The 19,033-nt window shown below is 39.7% G+C and overlaps 1 protein-coding gene across 1 annotated transcript in view; it reads right to left on the reverse strand.

Annotated features, from left to right (window-relative positions):
* The window catches only part of LOC107117281 (transcription factor COE1-like), a 27,298-nt gene extending 15,637 nt beyond the window's left edge, over nt 1–11,661 (reverse strand). Inside the window, exons 1-5 of the mRNA XM_015419376.1 lie at nt 11,656–11,661; nt 9,132–9,197; nt 8,008–8,185; nt 7,329–7,508; nt 361–555 (exon numbers count right to left, since the gene is read on the reverse strand). Coding sequence (XP_015274862.1) covers nt 361–555; nt 7,329–7,508; nt 8,008–8,185; nt 9,132–9,197; nt 11,656–11,661 — 625 coding nt within the window. The remainder of the gene's footprint in view (nt 1–360; nt 556–7,328; nt 7,509–8,007; nt 8,186–9,131; nt 9,198–11,655) is intronic.
* Nucleotides 11,662–19,033: the final 7,372 nt, after the last annotated feature.

Below are 19,033 nucleotides of genomic sequence, written 5' to 3' on the forward strand. Positions count from 1 at the left end.
AGGCCAGACCCTGGAGAGACCCTGCAGTGGAGTACTTGCTAGAGTCCACAAAAGACTGGTCTGATAAAAAGACAACAACAAGGAATAAGAAAGGAAAGAAAGAGAAAGGCTGGTATTAGTAAGCAGCAATATCAGTTCTTTTAAAGCAAACACAGACTCTGTTTTTAAAGACACAGAATCTCAATTTGACAGTGCAATGAGGACAGGCATGTTTTGCCAAGCAAGGGAATGAGAGTGAGTTTCAGCAATATGAGAACATTATAGGCCATCACACTGTAGACCTTCAAGGTCTATCCCTGTTATAACAAGACACAAGAACACAAGGTGCTGTGAAATAATAACATGCCCTGATTGGCCTACCTTGCAGGCTATTCCCATTGGTGCTGGTACAGGTGGGGGGCGGGGAAGTCTGCGGTCTAACAACAGGGGCAAAAGCACTCTTCTGTTTCACCGCTGAGACCATGTTGGCTGGTGAGAAGGAGAAGATTCCAGAGGAGCTGCTGCAGTTGGAAGGGAGGCTAGTGGAGGAAGCCATTGTTGGGCTAGATGGCACGACTAGAGTAAAAAAAAAAAGAAAGAGATAGTCTTAACAAGATGTCAAATGGAAATGCTAGAAGGTTCTTAGTTCTAGGAGGAGTAATGTTATTAGCAGATGCAGTCAGAAGCTGCTGTTTCATTTTTAGCAGAACACACCTATCTTACCTTCACGATGTGGGAGCTGCTTAAACATGGTCTTTCCTCCTCAAAAAAAGTAATATCATGTGCATGAAGTCCATAAGATGTCTCCTTCCCATACCAATATTGCTGTAATTTACAGGTACAGTGATATAGGTATGGGAAGGAATAACATTTGTAGACTCTTGTAAAGCTTCTAGCAATGCCTTTGAGGTGCAAGAAAGAGTTCTTTTCCAGCGGCTCCCAGGACGTGAAGGCAGGATCAGGGCCTCTAAAGACCCTTCATCTTCATCATGGCTTGTCAATCATGTCACAGTTCTCACTTGACTAGTAAGTGTTCCTTGAAACTGGTAGAAGAGAAGGTTTGCATACAAATCACTTTTCTAAGGAAAAGGAGACACAACGTCTCAAAAGTCAACATCTGCATTTCATATCATACAGTTCTGCTGTAAGACTCATTTCCCCAAGCAGCTGCACAGCAAAATCCAAACTGTACTTGCCAGAATGTTGTAGGGTTCAAGTCGTACAAAATCCACAAATTAATATTCTTGTATTTTCTGCAGCATTGCAAAAGATTCCAGAGCACATCTGTCAAAATGCATTGTTTCACTGCTAGGCCTAAGAAATTTTGGGCTTGATCCTAAGCAATTGAAAATGGAAAGAATTCATGGAAAATATTTCCACCACTTCCTCCTTTCCAGTGTTGTCCTTTATATCCTTGGAAAAGCCACTTGTAAAGGTCAGGAGACCTCTGTGTACATATGGCATATGGCACCAAAGCTGCAACCAGAACAGGAAACTGGCAGTAATCTGTCCTCCTTCCCATCCCTTTTATTTATTTATTTGGATTTGTATCCCGCCCTCCCTGCGAACGAGCTCAGGATGGGTAACAACAATATAAAATACAACATATTTTTTTATTTATTTATTGGATTTCTTCCCCGCCCTCCCGCCGAGGCGGCTCAGGGCGGCTTACAACAGGTTAAAACAACATATAAAATACAATAAATACAATAAAATTAAATATATAAAATATATTTATGAAAATAAAATAATATATATAAAAAACATATATAAAACCAAATTAAAACAACAGTATACAATGCCATACTCCTAAGTACCATGTCAGCTCAGATAGAACCATATCAGCAGTGATGAAAGAGTTAAGATGTTAGGGTCCAGGCTCTTCCCTGACTCTTTTGTGGCTTACACAAGACTTGGGAGGGTGATTTCTGCAAACTTCCCCTTCTGACTCTTCCCCCAGTGTCATATCCTGTGACAATCCCAAGGGTCCCCTGACCCTTACGTACAACTTCTTAGAAGTGCAGGAGACTTTTGCGGGAACAGAGAGGTAGCAAAAATCTCTTCCATGAGCTTGCTCCATTCATCATTCTTAAGGACCCAACCCATTGCTACCCCTAGCAACCACTTGGGTCACTTGTGCATTTAGATTGAGTCTGAGACCAGATCTGAAATGTATGCCTCATTTTGGCAGGTAAATTTTATGCGGGTTAAACAAACAGAGCATCTTGTGAAATTCTTTGGCTTTTCAAAATCAAAATGTAAGTGTTAAAATGATAAGGCATAACTCTTTTTGTTTTTGAATAATATCATTACATTATCCACTATTTAGCTTGACTGATATTGCAATCCTATGAACAGTTACTTGAGAGTAACGTCCGTTTTACCAGGTGGGACTGCTGAATAGTCATACATAGTAAGGCTGAAAGATTCCCCCCCCCCCAACGCCATTTGAACTGGCTACAACAAACAGAGAAAAAATGTGTCATTTTCTTCATTCTTTCAACTGTGCCTTCAAAAAGTCTTTTCAGTTCATGAGATTTCGGGGGGGGGGGTTTGAAATCACGAAGTGGGGAAACAGCATCAGTGCATCAGCTTTTAGGCATGACAACCAGAAAGAGGGGAAGAAAGAAAAATCCAGCAATAGAATCAATGTGCGTTTAGCCTTCTGTTCTGCTCCCATTGCCAGGCATCAAGGCAATGGTGACAGACAGCTAGTGAAATCAGCCTGATAACTGCCAGCTACCACTTTTACTAGTGTGGGTTAAAACTACAAATAATTTTAAATTTTTAAGTAGCTTTATGAACTCTGGCAGATAACTTATATGAGTTTGAAAGGCTGTTGTACTGTATAAAGATAATTAATGTCTTTAGCTGATGTGTTCATCATCCATGGTAGGAGCCTCTTCTTTTACTTAAAACAGTATCAAATCACTCAATTTAATCCAGAATTATTGGCTTCTCTATAAAAAGTAGACCCATAAACTGGTCAAACTGCTCATTTTTTCATGTTGTTCAGAAGCTGTTTATGTTCAAGAGAGGTTTATGAATAATTAAATGGAAGGGGATGAAAATTTAAATCAGCAGGGCTTTAGATTATTATTTTATTAGCATTAATGTAGATAAAAATCACCTTCTTGAAATCCTTGTGTGAGAATCTGATATCATATTGGTGAACACTGAGGAAATCAATTAATGGAAATTAAACTTTCAAAGTTTCAGAGGCTGACAGATATGATCTTGGTCTAAAGTCACTCAGTATCTGCAAGCACTTGTTAAAGCAGAGCAATCAAAGCACCTAAATTGAATTGCTACTATACAGCAATTAGTTTATTGATTTAATTAAGAATGCCACCTTTCTAATTCTCAGGTCATGATTGAAATATTTTCTGACTGAATATATTTTCCATTAATGAGACACCAAGATCCACCAAGGAACACTTCCAAGGTGAAACATTATTATTATTGTTGCTGCTGTTAGCCGCAGCAAGAATGACACAAAAATTATTTAAAATTAACTGTCCATGATTATGAAACAATACATTTTGAAGTATTTTAATGGACAACAAATCACAGTAAATTATCATTTCATAGGTTTTAAGTTTTAAGATAGGTTTTAAGATAGGTTTTAAGTTAGTTCAAGGCATTAGAAAATTTGATGATCATCCCTTATTATTATATCACTAACAAAATGTAAGTGTAAATCCTGGTGGAGAATTGTTATATCTGCAATATTACAATTATGTAAGCCTTTCTGTATAATTTGATTGAAAAGCATTAAGCTCATGATCCTGTTTTAAACATAAATATGGCATCTTTTTAGTTCTGTAATCTGTGTTTTACAATTAAAGATGAGCCTGATGATTAGCTATTTGCATTTATGTACTGAAACAATATTTACCTATAAGAGCAGATGCTGAATTTCTATCTTAGGCCCCAGTCATATACCTACAATGAGGACTTTTTTGCAATGGTACTCACTGGTACTGAATACCAGCACCTCTTTTGTGACTGTCCCAAGTCCTTAGGGGGGAATTGGTAGAAATTGACACAGCCCTATATATGAGTACTGACATCTTTTTTTAAAATTGAAAAAACCCACCGACCTCAAGGTATACAAGTGAGGCCTGCTTAGCAGATGCACCAAGAAGTTGGAGTTTCATGATTGGCGGAAGGCTCCTTTTGACAGTACCTTCATTGTGATGGAACTGCTCTACCATGGTTCCTCCTTCTATTGCAAGGGTAATGTCAGAAGCCCCCAGTCTAGTGGTTCCAAGCTTTTTGGGATGGTGACCCACATGTCCAAATTTACATTGTATGGTGACCCATCCAGATCTGGCCCAAGGTTTTTTGTGCTCTAGGCAAACTATAACCTTTGCATCCATCTATTCCAGCTTTCCATTTTCTACTCTTCCCAATCAGATGTTTCTGAGAAACCAACAAACATCACACAAAGGGTGCAGCTGCCCCACTATAAACCCAATATCTTTTCCTCTGCCGGCTGTGCTAGAGCTAAAGTTTGAGGAGGCACACTCAGTGGGCACAGGGTTGAGGAGGTGTCATTTTCATATAACTGACAATGAAGAAATTGGTGGCAAGTAGCCTGGTGCAGTACATCTTCCACTGCAGGTAGAGGGCAGTGAAGCAGTGCAGGGGGCTGGGCAAGAGGTTGGGCTACTGAAGGAGCAGTACCAAGACCAACCCCATGCACGCACATGCCTCTTTCTATCCTCCTCTGATTTTTTTCAAGGCATGCCGAACAGCTCCCACCTACTCTCCAGCCACCCCTCCTTCTATCAGCTACTTCAGCGATGTTATTAGATGCCTAATGGCTTTTTTCTCCCCATTATTGCCACAAAGAAGGAGGGGGAGATGAAAATGTGGAAAGTTGGTGAAGAGGAAAGAAAGAGAAAGATGAAATGGGCAGGAGCCACCATTAGGGAGGGCTAGCTTGCAACCTACTTTCAGAGGCTTCGTGACCCACTTCTGGGTCCTGACCTGCAGGCTGAGAAACACTGCTCAAGGTAATGTGGGTTGAGTCCATAAGGTGTCTCCTTCCTGCACCAGCACTGCCCCAGTTTCCAGAATCAGAGATGTGTGGGAAGGAACCACACTGGACTTATCTCATATGACCCTTCTAACATTGCTGCTGAGGTGGAAAAAGAGTTCTGTTGCAGTGGCTCATATGTTGTGAAGGCATCATCAGGTCATTGAAAGGTCTTTCATCATCATGGCTCATTAATCATGTCTGTTAGCACCTAGGTGCTGTTTAAAACTAAAGCTAAAACTAAAAGTAGAAACTTTTGACTATAGATCACTTTCCTGTACATCCCAGAAATCCTTGCAATGGACTTTTCAGATTGTGTGCGAGGTGCACACAATCAAAAATGGCATTCTTATATCTTTTACAACATGTCAAGAGATTCCAAAGTACCATTCAAAAAGCACAGAGGTCAGGCCTAATATAGCTTTGCCGCATTCCCCTTCCCATTGCTTCTGTGTCTCTTGAAAAGCCATTCCTAAAGATCTGGAGACCTTTGGGAATGCCATGACATATGATACTGGAAATGGGAATTTGAAGCAATCTCCCTTCCCTATATCTTGTATAAGCTGTACTTCAACTTGCATGAGACATGGGGAGTGATTTTTGAAACAATATACTGACAACCCAATTTTCTGCACCTGGGTAGCAAATCATGTATTTATTCCCACTGTATTCCATGATCAGGTTTTTAGTGTTATCAAAGCTACGAGCAATGAGCAATTTAGCAAGGGGTACTTTACACGTCCCCTCAGTTACAAAACGATTTATATATGGAACATCTGATGCTGTAGCAATGTGGAAGCTAGAAAGGTCCTAAATGGGAGACCCCTGGGAGGCCTATGAAGCAAACCCAAATAAGTTACTTGGAGCTTTTCAAATTACAAGCATAATCAATATATAAACAGTGATAGCTAAAATCTTAAAAGCATATTTCTGAGATATATAAAATAGTGTCTACTTCCATTAGAAAATAAAATTTATTTTTATTTATTTATTTTTCGCATTTATATTCCGCCCATCCCATAAACGGGCTCAGGGCGGGTTACAACATTTTAATAAATACCATAAAACTTAAAACACATTAAAACATATAAAATCATTAGTCATGCTTGCCATAGGATGGAATCCAGCCTATTGATGTAACTAGGTATGCCCCGTTATCAGTAGGTGAGAGATTGCAACCTTGGGGGGGGGGCTATATGTGGATGCCCGCTGCCTCAGCCAAAGGCCTGGCGGAACACCTCCATCTTTCAGGCCCTGCAAAATTGCATAAGATCCCACAGGGCCCTGATCTCAATAGGGAGCATGTTCCACCAGGTGGGGGCCAGGGCAGAAAGAGTCCTGGCCCTGGTCGAGACTAGGCGATTGTCGTTTGGGCCAGGGATCACTAGGAGAAGCTGACTCTCAGACCGGAACACTCTCCAAGGTGTATATGGGAAGAGGTGGTCCCTTAGGTATGTTGGTCCCAAGCCATATAAGGCTTTGAAGGTAATTACCAACACCTTGAAGCAGATCCGGGACTCAACCAGCAACCAATGCAGCTGACAGGGCACATGCCAAATGTGGCCCCACACAGGCATCAATGTCAGTAGGCATGCTGCCGCATTTGTACCAGCTGTAATTTCCAGATCAACTTCAAGGGTAAGCCTGCGTAGAGCGAGTTGCAGTAATCAAGCCTGGAAGTGACCATTGCATGGGTCACCGTAGCTAAGTCCTGGGGGGAGAGATAGGGTTTCAGTAGCCTGATCTGCCTAAGATGGAAAAATGCAGATCTGGCAACTGCAGCAACCTGGACCTCCATAGATAAGAAGTATCCAGTGTTACTCCCAGGCTCTTCACCAACTGGGCCGGCACCAGAGGTGTCCCTTCCAGTGTGGGAAGCCTGGTGCCCACCTCCAACCCTCCATGACCCAGATACAGGACCTCTGTCTTTGATGGATTTAACTTCAATCAAGTCTGCCACAACCATCCAGCCACAGTATACAAAGCCTCAGCCAAATTTCCAGGAACGGAGGATGGATGGCCATCCATTACCAGGTAAAGCTGAGTGTCATCAGCATACATACTGATGGCAACCCATCCCATAAATCCAGACTAACTGGGCGAGGGGGCGCATATAGATGTTAAATAGCACTGGCGAGAGGATCACCCCCTGCGGCACTCCACATTCTAGTGGGTAATAATAAAAATATTCTGATAGCAATGTTAATGCTTTCAAAGAAGTCTATACCTTAGAGTTATTATGAAAGCTCAAGTTATTCAGATAACTATTCAAATGACCTCTGAAGCTAACATGCAAAGTACGTACTGGCATAGGGAGAATTGGCAGCAGATCCATTCAAGAATGTTGGAGATCCACCTAAATTAGACATTCCAGCATTTCCATAACCATTCATGCTTGTCGTGACGGAATTGTAGTTTGTCTGCTGTGGGGTAGTGCTTGGCACATAACCATGAGGCGACACACTGCTTGAGTTGCGAGTAAAACCTTTTGTAGAAAGTGAAACAAGAAGAATAGCTTTCATGAGAGAGTTCCACCCAATTTCAAAACATCCCAAACCTGTTATACTAAAACTGAGGGAGGCTTCAGTAAATATGTGCATGTGGGGAAGAGTAAGGGAGGCGGGGTCACTCATTCTATAAAATGGAAATTCAATTAGAGTAACTTCACTTTTGCATTCACCGGTCTGAACTCAGTAACAGGTAGTTTTCCAAGTAAATTGCTATGTACTTCCTGACAAAGTATCCCTCCCCCAAACAGAAACATATTACCTCCCCACCCTGCCTGAAATATCTGATAATGTAAATGGTCCATACTTAAGACAAATGAGACTGTACTGCATATTACTCTAATGAAAATAAACATTCAAGAAATATGTGTACAGTCTATTCAACACTGAGTTCTTCACTTATACTATGACTAAAAACACACACAACCCCCTCTTTAAATATTCCTTGACTTTTGCCTGAAAAATATTTCTTCTTACCCTGATTGGTGGCCTGTGAGGCTTCTGAAACGTTGACTGCTAGCTGACCACTAAAGGAATTCACACCCATCATTCCTGCATGGACTGATGTGTTGGCGAGTGCTGGGAGCTGGTTATGATTGCGAGGGACACTGTAGAGTGCTTCTGCTATATCGGCTGCTCTTTTCAGGATTATTTCCTGAGGGAAAGTGTGAAGAGATAAGTGTAATTTAGGAAATGAGAAGAAATTCAATGGCAACTTAATTAGACCCCACCCATGTTAGGTGACCATTCAATGTACTCCCTCATAACAATGGAACAAGACTAGATAGATTAGAGTTCTGAATAAGTTGAAGATCAAGTACAGAATCAATGTACATTGTAATGTGTTATTAATAATCACACATGTGGGGAAAGAGAACGCTTTTCACTTGTAATCACAATTTTTGAAGGATGCATAGAAAGCAAAATATATGAATAAGTAGAATTTTCTTAGGAGAAGGAAGGAAGGAAGGAAGGAAGGATGGAAGGAAGGAAGGAAGGAAGGAAGGAAGGAAGGAAGGAAGGAAGGAAATGACATCAGAGAATAGCTAAGACTTAGAGGAATAATATTTGCTTTGAATGTCCCAGGTTCAATCCCTGGCAACTCCAGTTAATTTCAGGTAACAGGTATCAGGAAAGATTGCCTGCGACTTTGAAGAGCCACTTACAATAAGAGTTCACAATAATGAGCAATGGCATAAACCAGGTTTAAGTACTGTATAGGGCTGTCACCCTCCAGGTGGAGCCTGGAGATCTCCTGGTATTACAACTGATCTCCCGACTACTGAGATCAGTTTCCTTGGAGAGAATGGCTCCTTTGGAGGTTGAACTCTATAGCATTGTATCCTGATGAGGACTTACCACCTTCCCCAGATCTCTCTTTTTTAACATTATATATGTTTTAAAACGTAGTGCGATGGTCTCTTCAAGTGGTATTTATATACGTCTATCTGTATCTATATCTGTCTACACACACTGTGGCACTCTCATTTATTTGCCCTTCTCAAATTTTAGACTTTATCGGTTTTGCTATAGGCTTTCCCTGCAACTCAGATGTTACCATGCCCAATCCTGAGAACTGTGTTAATAAAGAAGGAATGTACCTGGTTGTTATGTGGCATTCCATAGAGTGCTTCCACCAGATCAGCTGCCCTCTTGAGTATTACTTCCTGTCAGGGGGGAGAAAAAAAGAGAGATGTTCCTAACGAGTTCAATAAACTGTATGTTGAAAAAACATTTTGCTGCATTCTCTTACATTGTGCTCTCAAATTTATTTCCTGTACACAATAGTCTTAAAAAGCAAGAGTACTTAGTGAACTCAGAATAGTGTTAAATGAGTTCACACACAAGCTTAATAAAGTCAAAAGGTGAGACTTGTTTGTGCTGCAAAACAAAATCTGTCACTCAGTTGTCTACCATCTACACTATGAACCACTCATGGGTTTATTGCAGAATAAGACCTGTGGTCGTTTACTGGATTACTACAATCAGTGTCATTCAGAACATGTTACGAATCTCTCCAATGTGTTTATTTGGTTCTTAATTTACGTTATAGAACAGTGAGCTTATCAGATCAACTACATTGTTAGGTTATCTCTTCAGTGCAGTTGATCTGATACCAATGTAATATCCCACATCTTCTTTTGTTACAAGTAGGTGACGCAACCTGGTGCACACAGTGCATGCAGCATAGTAGAACGAGTGAAATGGGTTTTGAAAACTAACACAAAAGAATGTATGTGAGAATTCCTTTCAAAAGAAGTTCCCTTTGAAACAAATAGAAAACTGTGCCTGAATTTTGGGCGTAATCCTACCTTTAATTTCTTTGCTTGCTCATTTCTCCATCTGCTCATTTGTTTATCTCTTATGTGTTCCTCAATTCACTTGTATGAGGAACCCCTTACTTTCCCTGTTCCCCTATGATATATCCCAATGCATTTTAAATTGACCTGTGAAATACTTTAAATATGTAAAAACCTAGAGGAAAAGCTAGAATGGACATTATAACATGTATTTATAAATTACAGACTATAAGACAAAGCCTTCCGTTTGCATACAAGTAATTTCAATTGGCTCAATAATACTTTCCTCAAGCAATTTTATTTTTAAAGTCTTTTATTTGCTTGGTAGTCAGCAGCAGAAAGGAATAACAAAGTTGAATCCAAATGTATTTCTGCAGCTGCCTTATAGGATTACATATAACATTTTCCTACTGACTTCTGAATGAAGTTGAAAACTTTAACTAGAAATGTTTCTTACGCTAGCTAGATTTTCTAACCAAAAGAAGCAGTAATACTCCATTTTCATATACTATAGTCTCTGATCAGAAAATAGAGATATAATTGCATTCATTTTGCTGTCACCATAACCTCTTCAAAATCCTCGAACAACTCTTTAGATGACAAGCTTTTAGATGTATATTAGCATTTTTTTCAATTTAAAATTCACTACAATATATGGTAAAATAGTTGTCATACTGCAGTAGCTACTTATGACATATCTGATGTCCTAAATTTAAAAATGTGATGGTAACTACCTCCCTGCACACTTTGGTCTCCCAGTAAACATTTATCCTTTCTTAAAATTGCCACACAGTCTTCCCTTCAGAATGCACAATTCAATTATTTTTCACACATGTAGCCAGGTGCATTATATAATTGATGGATTCTGAATCAATACATTTGAAACTATTTCTGAAGAGATCGCTAGCTACAGCCTTTGTCCTTTCAGTGTGGCTTGACCAAAGCACTAAATAATTTAAAAGGGTATGGACTGAATGCGCATGATACCCCTATGGAATCAGGTCACGCTGTTTTAGCCAAGCTGCTTAGAATCTCAGTGGCCCTGTCTGCCTTGTAAAAGATTAAAATTTTAGAGTAGGAGAGAAGAGCTGCTTGTCAGAGTTGACTTTTCCAGTTTACAGTAAACTAAAACATCTTGTCCAGATAGTAGGAATTGAAAATGTATTCACAGGCTGCAATTCACAACCCAAAGATTCTAGAGTAGTTTCATTCACCTGAGTGAACTCCTCAGGAGAAAATGGTCCGCCTTTGTATGTTTACACAGAATCTTGTGGTTACCATTTGTAATCAAAAGTCCAGTATTAAGAAATAGAGAGCAGCTTAATCAAAAAAACATAATTTTTTCTTACAAAAGTAAGAACCTAACTGTTCACAAAATTCATTATTTAAGCACATTAGAAAATTTGCAGGTAGACAGCACTTGGGACTTCTTTATAACAGTGCAGTGCCTCTACAATGCATGCTTTCATAAATACATCTCCTCAGAATAACAGCTATTTGTTTTGTTTGTGTGACTCTCTAAGGTTAAACAACGCAGATGTACAAAAATCTCCTTTGTTCAATAATGCTAAGCTTTTATTTTAAAGATTATCGTGACATTTATAGTTAGCCTAGTTTTTAACAAAACACAGAATAAAATGCCATTATATATATGTGTGTTTATACATATTAGCGTACTTTAAAACATTTTCAGGTCCCCATTCAGTTCCCATAGCTAACACTGTCATTACCTCAAATAAAAAACGGCTCCTAAAAGTCTTCTATAAGTTACTGCAATAGACCTTGCAAGGTGCTTGAATTGCAGTGACCAGAAAATTGTTCTCACCTCCATGTCATTACGCTCCCAGTGAACCAGCCCCCGAGCGTGTTTGTGTTCGGGATCTAATATATTGCCTTTCAATCAGAGCTGAGAGCCACTGAACACATAGACAGAACATGACGAGCAGGTCAGGAAAGCAATAAAGATTTTACAGAGCTGTCCAAGGTGCTAAATTTACTCAATAATGGGTTTGGCACCATAGTGTTAACCTCTCATTTACTACCAGTTTGAGGGACTAAATTGAAGTAGCTGACTTCATTTACCTTGAAATGTATATTTTATGACATTATGTAAGTAGATTGAAAGGGCACTGCAGCTTTAACAATTTAAAGCTAAAGCATGTTTAAGATGAAGCCTGGCTATTTATTGTATATTGCACTTAAAGTATATGGAATATTAAAATGCACTGATTAAATTTGTAAATGGTATTATAAGAAGGACAGCTAATATAAAAAGATCTATGTCTTTGAAAATTAAAGTAATAGCATCTACAGCAACAGAAAGGATGCATAGAAAAGGGCACAGATACACAGGGAAAAACTTTCTGTGACACAGAAAGCATGTCTTAAAGCAAATGCTGTTGCAGGCTAACTCAATTAATATATGTTAGTGTTTAATATTGCTTTCATGGCCAAAAAAGTTAACAGACTCTCAAGTGTGTTAAGGAGAACAGGAATCTCTCTCCCATTTTGCAAAGGCATTCAAGAATTTTCATCAAAGCTGCTTGGAATACAGGATGGTCTTCATGAGACTCATGAAATACTTGCACATCATTTACTTTTCTCTCAGTCCATGGGACTAACATCCCAATCCAACACAGGTTTAAGTAAATCCCATGTGCATCTGACGAAATTTAGTAGGTGTACATAGGAAGAAGGCAGCCAAAGAATCCTGTATACATCCCTTTTCACCCAGGACATTTGTATCTTAGGGGCTTAGGAACTAACAAGATGATACTCATGAGCATCATATATTTATGTTGTATGAAAGCCACCCTGAGCCTGCTTTGCAGGGAGGGCAGGGTATAAATTCGATAATAAATAAATAAATACATTCTTTGAAAATTTCCAAGGCCAATAACTCTCTGTGTGTACATGTGGGAGAAGGGCTGTCAGTTTTAATTATCCAAATTGTGCAAAGCTGGAAGAGTTAAATTTCCTCTCCCTCCTGGATGATTCCCATTCAGATGGTATCCACATGTGGTGCCCTTTCTATTTAAAAAATGCTGAAAATCTGAGCAGAAATCTCTCAGCATCTCATCAAGTTAGGCCTTTAGGCTTCCATGACAGAGGCTGGCAATAGTTCTTAAGATAGCTAGAATGTAGTGGAATAGCAACAGCAGCAGTATGCCATGGTGGACACATTCACTTCTTTATCCCATTTTTGTCTAGCCTTACAGGTTTGCTGGTTTGTTTGAAGTACAAAAAAAATGTCAACAGAACCTGGGGGAGGTGATATTAGGAAAAATGTGCTTACCAAGGACAATAGTTTCACACCCTCATCACTTTCAGTTTTTTAAAAGGACTATAGTCTGTCTCAAATGGCAGCTTCTTGAAGAAGTATAGGAAGAAGGTGAAACAGGTACCTGTAAATTGCACATATTTTTTGTCCCTATTACAAAGATACCAAGGTCATGAAATGTATCTGGCCTACTCTTCCTTCTTGATCACAACAATATTCATCTTGTGGGTAAAGAAAAGGTGGGGACAAAGGTGATAAGGAGGCACAGGATATGTATAGATCACCCCCTTTCAAACTGCCATCTAGCTATGCTGTACAAAAGTTTAAATTCAAATGCCTCACTCAGTCAGAACCAGGACCAATCACTTTAAATGCAAGCACTATCTTTTAAGGAGAAATCTTGGTTTAAATAATTTAGAAATTTACAAAAATGTTTCCCTTTTTGGAATACAGAACTTTTTTGGAATATCTTCCAGAAACATACTTTATGGCAATAAACTGGAAACTTGTAAAAATACTTCCATCTGAATATGCCAGCGAAGACATTTCTGAAGCAACATAATTTGACTAAAGCTAATATATAATTTATAGAGGCATCTGTAAGGAAAGATTTGCTTCTCTACCAGAGCTCTAAAAAATTATCTCATCACGTCACTAAGCCAAACTAATAAGTGGTGTCTACCCCTATAAGTTCAATTCCTTTTATTATGCGCTTGAATCCTTTCTCCATTTGGATTCTTAACATGTGCACCCAGTAAGCCAATGTATCAACTTCTTCCACTTTATGGATTTTCCATGAATCAAATGGGGCATAGAAATGAATTCACTTGCCACACTGTATGAAATATGACACTGATATAGACCCAGATGTATTACTGTGACACAAATACTATCAGAGACTCAAGAGTTAAACTCACTGAAACCTCACATCTAGAGCAACAATCCAACTTGTTTTGTTCAATCTTTGATACGGATGCTACCAATACAGAATCCATCAAAACCATGCAATTTGGTTTAAGATGAATTACAATGTCCTATATTAATACCTGATGCATTCTTGACTGGGCCATTTATCCTCACATTTTTTCATATTTGGTTCATTGGGGTCAAATTTAATCAGAACAACTAGGTTTTGTGCCACTTCTTAGTAATATACGTTACAACATTCTTGTTGACCTCTGATTTCATATTATGTAAAAATGGGTAAAAAGAACAATGCATGTAGATTTCAAGTTTAATTGATGTCAAGAAACTTGAAGAAATATTTGTTACAAGTCATACATATTTTTTTTATAAGTAAGCAATGTCCACCAGATCTAAAGATCTGAACTGCCTACTGTATACAATTTATTCCACTGTGTACAGGGAAAAAATATTCTACCAAACTATTATATATTCATTTTATGTGTCGTCTAGATGTCATATCATCATCAATATATCCTAAAAACATAAGAAGAACCCAGCTCGATCAGACCAGTGGTCCATCTGGTCCAGCATCTTGTCTCACACAGTGGCCAACCAGTTCCTCTGGAGGGCCAACAACATAGCCAGATCTGTGGATACATAAGTCAGGAGACTGAAACTCTGATGTGACAAAAGCCTCAGGGCTGCAGAAAAATCTGAAAGTTGAAAAAAACCCCACTGGAGGAGGGGTTAACCGCCCACAAATAATAGAGGCAACACCTGTAGCTTTAAGAAAGAAATATTTGCTGTGACCATTGATACAGCTAGCACAGAATTGCCAGTTGAATCCTTGGTTTTTGTCAGTAAAAGGCAGTGGGAGAGGGCAGGGCCCTTTTGAGGTCTGTTATGACCTTTGAGGGAGGACTCATTGCAGCCACACTCAGCAGTAGTCACCAGATGACTTGCTACCACCCTACTTGCATGACTTCCCTAGACCCAGATACCACCATTCAACAGCAGGCACCCCTTGAAAGCGAGTTAGAGATTCAGACTAGGATCTCAGAGACCAGATTCAAATCCCTATTCTGCTATGGAAGACCATTGCAAGACCAGTTGCACATTCTCTGCCTAGTTTACCTCACAAGGTTGTTGTGAGAATAAAGATCATTGCAAGACCAGTCGCACATTCTCTGCCTCGTTTACCTCACAGGGTTGTTGTGAGAATAAATTGGAGGCAAGGAGAATTATCTAAGCTGCTTTGGGTCTCCATTGTGGAGAAAAGTGATATGTATGTATGTGTGTGTGTATACACACACAGACACATATATATGAAACAAATAAATAATAAATGTAGCTGACGATGGGGGCAGAATGATTGGCAGATGGGAAGGCCAGAAGGAATCAGGGAAAGTTGAGGATGTGATGTTTGCCAGGAGGAGTGGAGGAACTAGGGTGGGGAAGGGGTTGTAATATAAAAGAAGGTGCCCTCCAAAAGTCCATGGGAGTTCCCCACTGCACTATTGGGCTTGGTCCAGTGGCCAGCACTATGCAACTGGACTACTGTTTTCCCAGGTAGAGGCTGATAGGGGGAGGAGGGAAAGGTGAAGTCAGGGTGACAGAAAATAGGGTGCCTTTCATGTTCTCTACAATGCAACTGGGCCTGGCCCAATGGCCAGTACTGCACAACTGGGCCACACATGGTGGCTGGCGTCATGCAACTGGGCCATAGTTATCCTGGGTAGAGGCTTCCAGTGACAGGAATGAAAGGAAGCCTTAAGACAGAGGGTGGATAAAGGCAGGTTGGGTGGTGGGTGGGAAGGAGAGAAGGCAGCAAGAAAGGGGGAGAGACTATGGGTGCTTTCAGGGAAAGACAGAGGAAATAGTAGGGCAGGAAGAAATCAGATGCTCCCCACCAATCCTTGACTGCAGTCAAACACATTAAATAATCCACTTTCAATGCACTTTCCAACTGGATTTTTACTGTGTGAACTGGCAAAATCCAATTCGAAAGTGTACTGAAAGTGGATTGAAAGTGGCTTATTTAATGTGTGCGACGGCATCCCCTGTCTTCTTTTAATAGTCTACTGGCAAATTCAGAAATAATTAATGTTCTGCACAAGTACTTAATGAAGATATGATAGCCCCTCATGTCCAATACATAACACTGATTCTTAGTATTTTATTTCATGGGCACTGCACACACATACCCAGTTAAATTATGAATACAAGATTCCATGCAACTTCTGACATTTGTAAAAGAAAGCTGTGAAAGCTTCAGATTAAAACTATAAAAACCCTTAGACTTTAATCCAATGCATATTTATGCAGGAATCAGCCCCAGTCACTGGACTATACTTTGAGGAAAGATGGCTAAGATCAGGCTATAAAATTTAAGCTAACTAGATACCTTTCTCACTAGGCAGAGTTTGCTATATTTTCACTTCAATGAAATGAAAGGAAAACATTTCTACAGCCCACGTAGGTTTGCCATCCTCTTTGACATATCATGAAATTACTCGTAATCTCCAGACAGCAGAGATCAGTTCCCTTGGAGAAAATGGCTGCTTTGGAGGGTGGACTCTATGACATTATACCCTGCTGAGGTCCCTCCCCCAGGCTCCACCCCCAAAATTTCCAGGAATTCTTCAACCTGAGGCTGACAACTGTAAACCCAAGTGTCTATGGATTATAAATATACCTCGAATAAGATGCTAGTTCTAAGTAGGGATACCACAACTATCTCATTCAGTCTGTTCAGCAGACAAATTTACTTTGTGTGCGACGGCATCCCCTGTCTTCTTTTAATAGTCTACTGGCAAATTCAGAAATACTTAATCCTCTGCACAAGTACTTAATGAAGATATGATAGCCCCTCATGTTCAATACATAACACTCTGATTCTTAGTATTTTATTTCATGGGCACGGCACACACATACCCAGTTAAATTATGAATACAAGATTCCATGCAACTTCTGACATTTGTAAAAGAAAGCTGTGAAAGCTTCAGATTAAAACTATAAAAACCCTTAGACTTTAATCCAATGCATATTTATGCAGGAATCAGCCCCAGTCACTGGACTATACTTTGAGGAAAGATGGCTAAGATCAGGCTATAAAATTTAAGCTAACTAGATACCTTTCTCACTAGGCAGAGTTTGCTATATTTTCACTTCAATGAAATGAAAGGAAAACATTTCTACAGCCCACGTAGGTTTGCCATCCTCTTTGACATATCATGAAATTACTCGTAATCTCCAGACAGCAGAGATCAGTTCCCTTGGAGAAAATGGCTGCTTTGGAGGGTGGACTCTATGACATTATACCCTGCTGAGGTCCCTCCCCCAGGCTCCACCCCCAAAATTTCCAGGAATTCTTCAACCCGAGGCTGACAACTGTAAACCTAAGTGTCTATGGATTATAAATATACCTCAAATAAGAAGCTAGTTCTAAGTAGGGATGCCACAACTATCTCATTCAGTCTGTTCAGCATCCCCCCCCACACACACACATATTGCAGTCTTGTGAGGTGATTCCAGCAATGCCCTGAAGAATGTAATCTGAAGCCAGCCTTACACACAGAGCACACACACCTGAATCCTGCATCCTGGAACATATGTTTGCATTGCATCAAGCAACTCAGACACCTGTGGACATTAAGTTTGCAGCTGTCTGCTGATCAGAAGCTGATTCACAGTTGATCAGGGGATCAGCTGAAAGTCCAGTTCTTGTCCCCCCCCCTACACACACACACATTGCAGTCTTGTGAGGTGATTCCAGCAACACCCTGAAGAATGTAATCTGAAGTCAGCCTTACACACAGAGTACACACACACCTGAATCCTGCATCCTGGAACACCAGCTGTGTTGTTCCTCTTCCCACCATCTCCCTCTCACTCTTTGCCCATCCTTACTAACCTTCCTCATGACATTCCCTTGTAGAACAAGAACATAGAAGAATAAAATTAAGCTACAGATATTATTTTATTCAGCATCCTGTTCTGAATCCATATTCTTACAAAGGACTCACTCAGCTAAGATGCATTATTTTATTCAGCATCTTGTTCTGAATCCATATTCTCACAATGGACTCACTCAGCTAAGATGTCTCCAACCTGTAATGCTAAAGAGTCTTCATCCAAACTGAAGATCACAGTCTGTGCCCAAGGCAGTAGCAAAAATGTTCATGGATGACCTTGCCACCTGCTCCACACTGAGCTAAACTAAGCTTATAAATAAAATATGGTAAGCATATATGAGACAGCAAAAACTTTGAACACTGAAGGGTAAATGTGTGCAGGCATCAAGGCATGAATATATTACAAATCAATGAGAAAACCATCTCTTGATCACAAGGGTGATAATTCTGCAGTAGACAGGAGAAACACTCATTCACAAAGTTTTGTGTTGTAAATACTTAAATAGAAAGCCATACAAAGACAATGAAAAGAATTAAACCTGTATGAACCTCTTTTCCAAAATATTTCCCAAGATGATAGGGTATTGCTTTCCAAATGGGAAATGGGTCAGGATTCTGCCATTTATACCTCTGAACTATATGGAAGTTCCAAAAAGAAAAAGAAAAAAGATGATGGGGCAGTTCCAAAAGCTTGAACATGAAGATTAGATCCCAGCTTCACTGACATTGCACTGAACAGGAAAACTTTTTTTGCATGCAGGAAAACTTCATACTTTCTACATCTACTGTTTTTCTTACTGTAACCAAAACCCAAGCAGATAAGTGCAGATTCTTGAATGCTGCAGTGTTGGACTCAATTTTGCTATGTAATAGTGTGTATCTGAACAATCTCTGTAAAAGAGAGATAACAAACTGGCTGCACACCTGCTGGATCTGGACCAAGGCATTTCATGTTTGTATGGACTACAGTAGCCCTAATCAAATTTTAATTAAAGCTTGGTGGAAAATGTTACAGTTTTACTCGTTAGGAACAGAACTTTGTTTTCAACAGTTGTGAAATAAGTAGAGATTCCACACTTCCACATAATAGCTCTCTCTTCTAT

The sequence above is a fragment of the Gekko japonicus genome, unplaced genomic scaffold (assembly GCF_001447785.1).
Source record: "Gekko japonicus isolate JY-2015 unplaced genomic scaffold, Gekko_japonicus_V1.1 scaffold406, whole genome shotgun sequence".
Lineage (NCBI taxonomy): Eukaryota > Metazoa > Chordata > Lepidosauria > Squamata > Gekkonidae > Gekko > Gekko japonicus.